Below are 13,341 nucleotides of genomic sequence, written 5' to 3'. Positions count from 1 at the left end.
TTTTATGCTATAGTGTTATTATTACATCAACGCCCCTCACACTTTAGCAGGTTGTTTTTCCACTCACATTCCCATCCATTTCCTGACTAATTACTAAGTGTTTGTCAATTCTCTCTCAGTTCCTCTGGATTATGTTTTCTTGTTATATTTTTCTCAATTTAACCCAAATGTTAAAATTCCACTAAATTACCCTGCTAGAAATGCAACTAAAGCAAATTGTCAGTAATTCCTGTTGCTTTAAAATCCATGCTGCCTACAAGCCTTTTATGAAAAACACCCACACTATGTGGAGGTGTGTGTCAAAATACAGCACTCACGCCAGCAAAAATTCTAAAGGTTATTTGGGCCATCTCACTGAGCAGCACTACTGACAGCGCAGTGCAAGCAACACCCCACTCAGATATGCCACCTGCTAAACAACAAGGTTGACTGTGAAATTGCTCAATGACAAATTAAGTGAATAGCTTCTATCATCTCATTTATAATTCAGTTACTGTCAGCCAGGTTTCATTTCATCCAAGCCCTCTCCAGTAACTAACTGTTGCTCCTGAAAGCTAACTAACTGATATGTAACACAGTGGGAAAGCCTTCTTAAACCATAGGAGATGGCAAAAGTATCTTTTAATCTAAAAGGGCAATAGCCTAGGATTTGCATTATAGAAGTTCATATTTCTTAGCCTAGAGCGCCTGATGCTTAAAATGGTATAAATTTTCCTTTTGGGGGTGTTGAGTGGAGAGGGGGTGGGGTGTTGCTAATTTTAGCATTAATAACATTAACTCAGAAAGGGCTTGTTTTTCAATCCATACAATTAGGAAATAACTTCAAAAACTCCACTCAAACAACATTTTTACACACAATTTCTAAAGCATCAAATTTATACTTATGAATTTTAAGAAAATGTTGGGGAACAGAGGAGGAAAAACATTATGCTCTTAACATCTGATACCCAAAAGATTCTGAGTTAAAGTGTACTGACAGCTATTAAAAATAACATGCGGAGGAAGGATATAGCATTTAGACTTTTCTCTTAAACATCAAACTTTGAAAAGACAGACTTATGGTTTTAGCTTCAAATCAAGGCATGCATGGTTTACCGATCTTCAATTTGTTGGCAGTTTGAAACGGTCACTATTTAGGAACCAAAATAGTAAAACATACGATGAAGTTTATTATTCTGGGCACACCATGAAAACTTAAGTTATCAGAGCAAGTTAGAATATGGTCAAGATTGTAGGGTGCCAAGACTCAGCCACAAGAGTAAGGGCAGAAAAGTCTCTAAAAAATAGCAATGGGAAAAGGGTAGGGAATTGTGAATACAGTAGATAAACTTTCAGTTGGAGAACTAGAAGTGGAACCAGCGGAATAGGCCAAATAGTCTTCTATTGTGCTAATTTCTTTGAATCTGTGAAACCATAGCTCAGCATGGAGTCTGGAGTCAGTGCTTACAGTAGAGGCGTTGGTGAGTAAAGCAGTGAGAACTAAATCTAAAAATATATTAGAACTGAGAATTAGCACCAGCGATCTCATTAAGCATGCTTACAGGTCCTTTTCTACCAAAACTTCTAGATGTCTCTTACATATATTAAAGAATATCTGTTATTGGTATGAGCAACTGAGTTTTTACTAATTCATCTTAGTATTGAACAACTTTGCTGATGTGAAGAAACTTACTTGTGCTGTCTGATCTGTTGTATTGAAAATCTTTTCACAGGATCATATTCAAGCATTCCTATAAGGACAGATAAAGATTAATGTTTAAAAAACACACACACAACAGTCACATACTACAAAACCAGAAAGATTACTTTCTGTTTTAGACTTCTTCAGATACTGGTCGAGAATTTGCTGGAGACATGAGCCTTTTATGTTGTAGAGAACATGTTAGAGCACAAAAGAAAGGGGAAATGATGGTGCAAGTAACTTATACCACATCACAATTTCCTTGTGCTTCTATGTTATTCTTCTGTTACTCTCACCAAAACAATGAGAAGTTGAAGATCACAGCTCCATCACCATTATAAATGACAATCGTAAGTTTCCTGAGTTAATGCTATTTTTTATCACCACTGTCACTGAGGCTGTAGGATAATGGCACAGCTGTTGCTCTTGATCTGTTAGCGCCCTGATGTATGGATTTAAAGGACCTACCAGCAGCTCAATTTACTATTTTTCCATGTAAAACTACAGGAAATTAATTCAGCTACAACTCTGGGAGATTCATGGGAACCTTATTAGTTTGGTAAATTAGTCACATAACACATTATTGTGTTATGATTTATTTAAGACACTTAAAATGTGGATTGTGGATGTAACATTTCAAATCATGAAAAGTTAGCCAGATTTATTTGTGGAACTAAAAGGATCTTGAATTGATTGAAAAGAAATGCAGTTTCTGTTAATATTTGCTCCTTTTGCTTACTGGACCAGATAAAATGGCCATTCTAGTCTGAAAGCCACTCCAACACGTTCCACATTGTTCCAGCAGACAAAGAGCCCAGCTCAAGTAAATAAAGTTTGGTAGCAATATAAGCATAATCACAAAAGATATATATTATCTGGAGTTTAGAAGAATGAGAGGCGATCTCATTGAAACACATGAGATTCTGAAGGGGCTTGATAGGGTAGATGCTGATAGCTTGTTTTTGGTGGTCGTAAACCTAAAACATGGGGGCACAGTCTCAGGATATGGGGCTGATCATTTAGGGCTCAGATAAGAAATTACTTCACTCAAAGGATTGTGAATCTTTGGAATTTTCTATGCCAGAGGGTTGTGGATACTCCATTGTTAAAAACATTTAAGGCTGGGAGATACAGATTTTTGGTCTCTCAAGGAATCAAGGGAAATGGGGAGAAGACAGGAAAGTGGAGTTGAAATCCAAGATCAGCCATGATCGTACTGAATGGCACAGCAGGCTTGATGGGTCATATGGTCTACTCCTGCTTCTATTTCTTGTGTTCTTATATATCAAATAGCCATGGCACAAGAATGAACTGTAGAGACGTGCTAAGTCAATAGCTGTTGCAGCTACTTGTGAAAGTATAACGTAAAAACCAACTTGCAACAGCCCATTCACACTAGCTTGGATTTTGCAGTTATGTCAGTGAGACTGACAGCATTTGACATCAATGCAACTGTGAAAGTGACAACAATTTCTAGAGTCCACATATGCACATTTAAATTTGGAAATTCATTTGGTTGATCATGTATATGCTAGTTCTCTGCATAAGCAACTCAGCTAGTCCCAATCCCCCGCCCTGAAAACTTTCTTCAGTTGTTTATCTGTTTTATCCCTTTGCATTGTAATACCAATTTAAAAAACCCCATACAACAATGGCTTATTAATGAGGTATAATGAATTTTAACAGCATAGCTATGGACTTCTTAATCATAATGCAAAAAGATGACATTCCACAAGTATATAATTAGCTTTCCACAGCCAAAAAGGTTTTTCTGATAACTCACCAAGGCTCTTTCGACAGCCTCTTCCAAACCCACACCCTCTACCACCTAGAAAGACAAAGGCAGCAGATGCATGGGATCACCACCAAGTTCCCCTCCAAGCCACATACCATCCTGATTTGGAACAATATCACTGTTCCTTCACTGTTGCTGGGTCAAAATCCTGGAAATCCCTTCCTAACAGCACTGTACCTACACCACATGGACTGCAGCGATCCAAGAAGGCAGCTTACCACCACCTTCTCAAATATAATTAGGGGTCAACAATAAATAGTGGCCTAGCCAGCGACACCCAAATCACATGAAAGAATAAAATGAATTGATTGGATGGTTACTTGAGCATGTATAAAGAGACATTACTGACAAAGAAGTGGGGTGGAGTCAGGAGATATATACCTGTGTTGCTTCATTGTGAATAAATCTATTCCAAGTAAAGACTGGCTCTAGTTTCTTCCTTCAACTTATCATCAGGAATGTAACACTAATGTCTATGTTCCATAGTATCTTTATTTTCCTTTGTAAAATTTAGAAAAAGTGAAGGATCATCGACATATTTTACTTCCATAAGATTCAACGTGATCCTTGAATGTGATTCGTTGCTTACTCTGTCTGATGACATTATTGTTAATAGAAGCCTCAAGATCCCCTCAAATTGGCACCAGATTCAAATTAATGGCAGGAAAGGTGAAATCTATGCCAAAGAGGGATCGGCAGATATTTGTCGGTAGCTTTGTTCAGGTTCAGCAGTGAGTGCTGTCATTTCCCTGGACCTCAAAATCTGGGCCACTATAGTTTATCCATCATCCACTGTTGTAAATTTATCAGTTACATTTGGTTCTCCTGGCATATTTTGCAAAACGGCTAGGGTAAAGAGGAATTAAAAGCTTTACACGTAGTGACGACTTTGTACATTTAGTAACATTCTCCATTAAAAAGATAATTAAAAATAAAACTACTATAGATGACGAAAATCCTTGAAGCGAACTACTACATAAGTGCACATGAAATAACTATATAAAGATGTAAAGGAATGAATTTTATACCATCAATCCTTGTACTCCTGTTGCTTCAAAGCTTAAGCATGCTTTTACATGTTTAGTAAGAATAATAAAAGTTGCTAAAGTCCTGGAAGTTCCTCAGTTTCATGCTAATTTTAGTAAGAAACAGATAATTTAAAAGGTCCCATCTGATAAGCATATCCAACTCTTTCAGTGTGATATCAATGAAGTAAATCATTGGAGGATGCTGGATAACTACATAATGGAGAAAGGAATAGAAGCAAAAACACCAGCGGAGACCTGTTGTTGAATGTTCTGTTTCTGTACTATTCCATGTAAATCATCAAATCATGGAACTCTCTATAAACTTGTGTATATTGGCTGTGCTGCTTCTGATTTGCTATTGAGTTTGTAAAAATCAAGATTGGAAAAATTTATGGTGCATGTCACCAATCTCACCTTTGCAGGAAATTGTGGGTCACCCTTCGTTGCATGTAAACAAAAAATATCCCCACTTTCTAAGAACTGAAGTGAGACCTTCTGCATTAAGTAACTTGGTAGGAAGAACATACCCAATTATGGTTGATGGAGAATTTCCACTGCACAATTCTATTACATTGGGGACCATTAAATCATCCATGTAACATACTTTCTCACACACAAGAACTCAAAGAATAGAAGAAATAAATGATATAGCCCATTGAGCCTGCTCCTCCATTCATTATGATCATGGCTGATCCTGGGCTTCAACACCATTTTCCCACCCGCACCCTGTATCTCAATTCACTGAGAAACCAAAAATCTGTCTATCCCAAACTCAAATGTGTTCAACGGCTGAACATCCACAATTCTTTGGGGTAGAGAATTCCAAAGATTCACAACCCTTTGAGTGAATAATTTCTCCCCATCTGAGTTCTAGTTGATCGGCCCCTTGTCTTAAGGCTGTGCTCCCCATGTTTTCCCCGACCAGTGGAAACAATCTTTCAGCATGTACCCTATCAAGTCCCTTCAGAATTTTGTAGGTTTCAATGAGATCATTTCTCATTCTTCTAAACTCCAGAGACTATAAGCCCAACTTACTCAGCCTCATCATAGGGCAACTCCCTCATCCCAAGGACCAATTTAGTGAACTTTCACTGTACTGCCTCCAATGCACGTACAACCTTTCTTAAAAGTGGAGACAAAAACTATACACAGTATTCCAGATGTGGTCTCACCAAAACCCTTTACAATTGTAGAAAGGCTTCTTTATTCTTGTACTCCAGTCCCCTTGCAATAAAGGCCAACATGCCATTTGCCTTCCTAACTTTGCATGCTAACTTTGTTTTTCTTCTAAGAGCACCTTTGAACATCAACACTTAAAAGTTTCACACTTTTGAAAAAAATTCTGCTTTTCTATGCTTATGACCAATCCTCTATCCATGCGAAAATATTACCCCCAACTCCATGAGCTCTTCCTTACCTTGCCTATTAACCTTTTGTGTGGCACCTTATCGAATGCCTTTTGAAAATCCAGATATACAACATTTACTGGCTCCCCTTTATCTATCCGACTGGTTACATCCTCAAAAATCTCGAATAAATTAGTCACACAGGATTCCCCTTTAGTAAAACCATGTTGACTTATTCTAATCATACTATGCTTTTCTAAGTGCATTGTTAAGACATTGTTTAGATTCCAGCATTTTCCCATCAACTGATGTTAGGCTAATTGGCCTGTTGTTCATTTTCTCTCTCCCTCCTTTCTTGAAAAGTGGTGTAATGTTTGTCAACTTGCAATCTAATGGGACCGCTCCGGAATCTAAGGAGTTTTGAAAAATCATAGCTAGCATATTACCATCTCTGCAGCTACCTCCTTCAGAACCCTAGGGTGTAGGTCATCAGGTTCCGGGGATTTGTCAGATTTTAGTCTGTTACATTTCTCCAACACTTTCTCTCTGTTGATATTCACTTCCTTAATTTTCTTACTCTTTTTAGCCCCTTGGTTACACCAAGCCCCAAATAGGTTTATATTTATTTAGTAAACAGTAACTTACGCAAGTAGTATTAGCCAGTTGCATTAATGCTCAGACAATAAGGCTACAGGGGAAGAGCAGGGAGGGTGGGGCTAATTAAATAGTAGCTCTTTCAAAGAGCTGGCACAGACACAATAGGCTAAATGGCTAGCTTCTGCGCTGCAGATTCTATAGCAGCTGATAATAAACTGGTCAGTTGAATCCTTTTGGAGTGCCTTTCTTATAAAGCAGATCTTTCAACCAAATACTGAGACTAGAGGAAGTAAGAGACCGTGGATTGCATGTCCTGAAGGTAGCAGGACAGGCGGATAAATTGGTAAAGAAAGCATTTGGAATGCTAGCCGTTATTGGACGAGGTATTGAATACAAAAAGGGGGCTGTAAGGCTGGAACTGTTCAAAATGCTGGTTAGACCACAGCTGGAATTGTGTACACAGTTCTGGTCACCATATTACAGGAAGGACATAATTGTTCTGGAGAGTACACAGAGGAAATTTACAAGAATACTGCCAGAGTTTGAAAATTGCAGCCAAAAGGAAAGATTGGATAGGCTAGAGTTGCTTTCCTTAGAACAGAGGAGGCTGATGGGTGACTTAATTGAGGTGTACAGGATTACAAGGGGTCTAGACAGAATTAAAAGGAAAGACCTGTTTCCCCAAGCAGAAAGGTCAACAGGGAGCACAGATTTAAGGTGATTGGTTGGAGGATTAGAGGGGACATAGGAGAAACTTCTTCACCCAAAGGGTGGTGGGTTTCTGGGCTTTGCTGCCAGGTTTGGTGGTAGAGACAAAAATTCTCAACTCATTTAAAAGGTATCTGGATCTGTACCTGAAGCGCTGTAACCTGCAAGGCTATGGATCAGGTACTGGAAAGTGGGATTAAAATGGATGACTATTTTTGTATTTTCTCTTTTTCAGCTGGCAGAGACACGATGGGCTGAATGGCCTCTTTCGGTGCTGCCACTTGTCTATGGTTCTAATTCAGCATTTCTCAGTTGGGATTAGCTACACGATTCATACTAATTAATAACAGCATCAATAGGATGGTGGAGGGGGAAGCAAGAGGGGCACGGCAACGTCAGATAGGCAATGTTTGAATAGCTGAAGAACACAAAGCAAAGTTACACTTGAAGGAAAATGTGATTCAGCTCTTAACAGTTACCTTCTCCACCACATCACTTCAAAAAAAGGGAAAAAGGCCAAAAGACCAAGAGAGCAAAGGGGGAAAAAAAAGAGACACAGAGATGGTCAGGAGAGGCACACAGAGATGGCCATAATAGAGAACAGGGAAGCACCAATAGAAACATGACAAAGGCAAATAAGAAAGAGAATGTATCTTCTGATTTGCTGTGAAGGATGCCATTGAAGATCCATCATTATTTACAATCTAGTGATTCTCAAAACTCAAATATTTTAGTTGCTCCATAAATGTTCTTACAAATCAATATATGCTAGTGATTATGCAGCTTTCATGAATTTATACTGGAAAAGGGGAAGCTATTGATAGCATCCTCCTCCCTGCATTGGTCAGTAGCATTTTATAAATTTCAACTATAAATTAATGCCTTTTGTCCAATTTAATCAAGCAAATTGTAATATGCTTCGCATAAAAGCAAACAGATATTTTAAGCATTTTGTACAGTATTTATAGTCTTTCTGACCTATGCAGCATGCCATCTACTGTATCATTGGGGTATAGCTTGCAACATATATGGGCACAAAATATCTACTCTGTTTAAAACTTAACCCTTGCTTAGAATGATCAGTCTTATAGGAAATTTGCAGAAGCATTTTACTGTAATATAACTTATTAGTTATATTCTATACCATTTATAAACAATGTCTGGAGTACAATCTTAGATGCTTTTTTCAAATGTGAACACATTGAGCGGAATTTTCCCATCCGAGACTAAGTCCTTTAGTAGCTGGGGCAGGGACAGGGAGTGTTTGCCACCTCGCAGGCTGCCAGGAATTCATGCAGTATCGTGCGACCCTGCCCTCAATAAGTAATGCAGTCGGAGGTTTCCTGACACATTGTGTGGTGGGACGGGCTGGATGGTGCATATACAGCCGTCATATCTGGGCAGCATTTTTAAAGCTGCCCCGACAGCTACTTGCTAACCACGCCGATTGAGATGGCAAGAAGGTGACAGGGACCTCCAGCTCCAAAGTTTAGCAACTCATCCCTGGGCATCCTCCTCAACCAGGTGGAGGACAGGAGGGACGTCCTGTACCCAGCTAATAGGAGGTGGCGGTCGAGCAGGGAGACCAACTCTTTATGGGAGGAAGTTGCCACTGCAGTCAGCGCCCAGGGCCTCCAGCACAGAGCAGCCCTCCAATGCCAGAAGAGGATGAACAACCTCATCTATGCCGCCAGGGCAAGTGAACCCTCAGCTGCTCACACTAACCACAATGAATGGTACAGGGAACATGGGCCTCAGTGGCAATGCCATAAGGTCATGGCCTCATAGCTCCATTGCAGTCCATCTACTATGGAAGGGTGAGGGAGGCACAGCGGCCTTTCCACCTGCAAACATAGAGCTCAAGCTGTCTGGAGAGGGGGGTGGGTGGGGGAAAAGGGGTTCAGGCGTTGAGCGCATTTGCAAGCTCCGCAAATGACATGCCTCTCTAAGCCTCATCCTTGTATGTGGATGGACTCACCACTCTGGAGGGTGCTGGCCCAGAACCCTCCACATAGTGCATCAATGAAGTGCCACACAATCCAGTGGGTTATCTTTAAGAATGGAGGCATGAGAAAGAAATGTGAAATAGCTATGTACAAATGGATGCTGAATACAATTCCTCTCAATGCCATCTTCTCTGTTCACTTTGGCGGGAGAAGTTAAGCCATAACCAGCGAGAGAGGGAGAAGATGGGTGAAGGCTGGCCACACCTGAAGGAAGTGAGAGAATTCAAGGAGTGGGCAGCAGAGCTGGCAGGGGTGAAAAAGCAGCACCAGGCCATTGGAGATAGGAGACAGGATTTGGGTCTCCAACCAGTAAGGATCCATGCATGTCATAGAAATCTCAGGGCCAAGGGTGTCTTCATTTTGGAGGCAGCTCATGCTGTCACCTGCTCTCTCTTACAGGTATCTCGCCAGCTCGAACACAAGCCCAAGCCCAGAGAGGGACAAGGGCATCATAAAAGAGTGAAGAGCAACTATACAGGTGTCACAACAGACACCTACACCTTCCACCAGCCCAGAGACACACACCTCAGTGGGTCATAGCTCAAGTTCAGGAAGGGTCTCACTCTGCTGGTCACCGCACCGACATGTATCCGCAGCAGGAGGCGGCCAGGTCAGCCAAGCTCACCAGCACTTGTGGGGGTGCTGGGGAAAAGGCATCTGCATGGCATGAGTCCAATGACGGGCCTCTGGAATCAGTCTTCCAAGTGATGCTGGGGAGTCAGCAAGAGGCTGGGGAACATCAGGCAGAGATGTCAGAGACCCTCAAAAGGGTGGCACACAAGGCAGAGGAGGCCGTCCACCTGCTGGCTAACGTGGTGCTGACATATGCACACAATAAGGTCCTCATGGGGAGGGTGGCAGACTCCATGGAGATCCCAGTCCAGTTGATTCTGCCAAAGATGCACAACGACCTGCACTCCATTGAGGCAGCCATGGGGGAGCTTCTGCTGTGGCTACGTGAGAAGAGCCAGGCAGAAGCCTCTGAGCGCCAAAAGGAAGTAGGAACGGCAGCTGGACACTCTTGGGATCTCCGCTCAGGAATCTCAGAGGTTGCCCAGCTCTTCCGAATTCCCTTTACCCATGACCCCTTCAGCTTCGTCCTCTATCACCGCAGAGGGAAAAACTGGCCCACAGCAGGACAGTCAAAGTAAACTGGAGCCCACCAGGCCTCGGGTCTCCAGAGCACAGCCACCAAGGTCATCCAAGGCAACAGGACCAACTGATCAGTAGGCTGGCTCCACCCCTGCTGCTGCAGGTGTCAGGGGAGCACGTAGAAGTGGCAAGGAAAGGAAAATTAAGAAATACTGAAATCACAATTGAATAGTGTACCTGGGCAACCAATGCCACAAATATCAAACTTTTGTAAACATATTCACTTTAATGATGTCTAATGTGTTGTTTCAGCTGTAGTCCTTAAGACTTAGCACTCCTCACCACCGCCCCCCCACCACCACCTTATCTTCCTGGGAACACCCTGCCCCTGGAATGAGCCATCTGCAAGGAGGCAAAGGTATATGCCAGGGCCCTTGCGAGCCATGTGCAAGCACTCTCCTGCACACGCTGAGCCTTTGGCCTTCACACTCTCGTGTCCCAGGTCCCTAGCACTGCGAAGACGACATGTTGGGGTTCCCCTTCAGTTGTCCAGTTGAGATGACCTGCATTTCCGCCCAACCCCGATGACCCAACTCCCATGCAGTATCTTAAAAACTCCACCACAAGGCTTTGCATAGTTGCACCCAGCCCAGCCTGGTAGTAGTGACGTTCTATCTTCAATCCAACATCTTTCCCCTCCCCAGCCACCCACACCCTATCCCCCACAACCATTGACACCCCCTGGTATAACTTGCGACCTCCCCACCATCACCCTTCAACCCACCCCATCACCTTTGGAAGTGTGCGGGTTAATGTTGAAGTGCCTTTCCTCCCCCAGAATCTCTCACCCGTTAACATTGACTTGCCTGCCCTCATCCTGCCCTCGGCACCATCCCCCAAATCAGTGGCCATCTCCACGTCCCCACCAACAACCTACGGCGCCCCTTTACGCAACATCATCGCACCTTTACCCTCATACCTTCCCAGCCCATTCCGACCTCTCTAACCCTCAACATAGCCTCCTACCTCAGTTTGCACCCAGGAGTCAATCATTGGCTCCTCCAACCCCCTCCCTGTAAACACCTCTGCACCTCCCCATGTCCCTTCAGGTCTGCACAAGCCCACCAGTGCCCCCAGCTGCAACCAACAACGGTCCTTACCACCCTCCCGCTCCATTCCAGCTGACATGGAGAGAACGCACTCAGATTCCCTCTTACCCTGTCCCCTTAGGCCTTAGCCCCTGTACCATCTCTTCATTCCTCTCCTACCCTTCTTTCACCTCTCAACAGACCCCTCAACTCCCAACAGTACCTCCTGCAGCCTTTCACCTGCAGCAGGAGGGCCCGGTCGCTGGACCAGGACCTGGTCACTGGGCGGAGTCTCTGGACGAAGTTGCTGCACCAAGAACAACCACCCCCTGGATGTTGCTGCGTGGAGAACATCCACGTGGTTGATGCTCCACTCACCCAGTGCTGCATGTAGTGTTCCAAGGGCTGGTCACTGGAGGCCTCTATCTTCTCTTCAGATCTCTGCAAGCTGCCCAAGGCCTTCTTAAGTTAAGTCCCAACTCTCACACGCCACGTCGGTGCAGGCGTGTATTTCCCAGTGGCATCGCAAATGATCAGGCGTGAGGGAGAGAGGTGGTGCAATTCCAGTCAGGCCTTCATATCCATCTCATTAGTGGGTTACAAAATCACTTTCACGCTGGCCTCTAGTGGGAAATGCAACCCACTATGGTGGGCAGTAGCTGAAGATCCCACTATCATCAAACCAAGTTTTTGACCTCCCGCCGCATTCTCACCCCTGCCCGCCATTAAGCCCGCTGCAGGATGGATGTAAAAAGCTGCCCATTACTTCTACTCACATGGACTACCCATTCCCCTCAAGTTCTTTAGGTAGAGGAGGTCCAGAAGTATAAAGAAAGAGTGGTGATTATGAATCTTAGATGATAATTTTCGTGACCAATTAGAACTCAAGTTACCACAATCTGTGGATTATCAGATCACTGTGAATTGAAGTAACTCCACTGATATGCCAATCTAGTTTAGAATGATAACATTCCAATGTAGGTTTCATTTAGATGACACAAAGGCATGCATAAAGATGGGTCTGATGTTGTGTTTCTTACCATGTTTCTGATGATCTGCACTTATGTCCTTTTAGTAATTGCAACTCGGGTATGCCGGGCCATGTGGTTATCCCATTTAGCTTGGTGTTGTGTGGCACTAAGACCATGTTAATTAGGATAGATTTCAAACACATCTAGCAACTCAAAACTGGACATCCATGAGGCGCAGTAGGCCATCAGCAGCAGCACAATTGTGTACAACTACGACATGTAACTTCATGGCCCGGCATAGCCTCCACTCTACCATTACCATCAAGCCAGACGATCAACCCTGGTTCAATGAAGAGTGCAGGAGGGTGTGCCAGGAGCAGCACCAGGCATATCTAAAAATGAGGGGTCAACCTGGTGAAGCTACAACATAGGACTACTTGCATGCCAAACAGTGAAAGCAGCATGCAACAGTCAGAGCTAAGCGCTCTCACAACCAACGCATCAGATCTGAGGTCTGCAGTCCTCCGCATTCAGTCATGAATGGAGGAGGACAATTAAACAACTAACTGGCGGAGGAAACTCCACAAATATTCCCATCCTCAATAACAGGGGAGCCCAGCACATCAGTGCAAAAGATGAGACTGAAGCATTTGCAACAATCTCCAGCCAGAAGTGCCAAGTAGATGATCCATCTCGGCCTCCTCCTGAGGTCCCCAGCATCACAGATGCCATCTTCAGTCAATTCGATTCACTCCAAATATCATCAAGAAATGGCTGAAGGCACTGGATACTGCAAAGGCTACAGGCCCTGACAATATTCCAGCCTAAACTCTTAGCAATTACATCTTATATTATGATAATATTTTCTTTATGCTAAAGATGTAGCTCAGTTAGTACCCCATTTTTGGAATTTAGAATCTAAGCAACATTAAATATTTCTTCATTTTAACAATGTTCATTCATCAAGCATTGCTCAAACATAAAGAATGTGACCTGGCATTCTGTGGACAGCACGCATCTATTACATTG

The 13,341-nt window shown here is 43.0% G+C and overlaps 1 protein-coding gene across 2 annotated transcripts in view; it reads right to left on the bottom strand.

The window, feature by feature from the left end:
- stk11 (serine/threonine kinase 11) overlaps positions 1 to 13,341 on the bottom strand; it is a 134,689-nt gene that overhangs the window by 67,726 nt on the left and 53,622 nt on the right. For both annotated transcript variants that reach the window (XM_078555943.1, XM_078555944.1), the window contains exon 7: positions 1,673 to 1,730. In XM_078555943.1, coding sequence (XP_078412069.1) covers positions 1,673 to 1,730 — 58 coding nt within the window. The remainder of the gene's footprint in view (positions 1 to 1,672; positions 1,731 to 13,341) is intronic.

Source organism: Cetorhinus maximus, chromosome 13 (assembly GCF_964194155.1).
Source record: "Cetorhinus maximus chromosome 13, sCetMax3.hap1.1, whole genome shotgun sequence".
Taxonomy (NCBI): Eukaryota; Metazoa; Chordata; class Chondrichthyes; order Lamniformes; family Cetorhinidae; genus Cetorhinus; species Cetorhinus maximus.
Note: the sequence above shows the minus strand (reverse complement) of the source record. Positions and strands in the feature narration are given on the sequence as shown.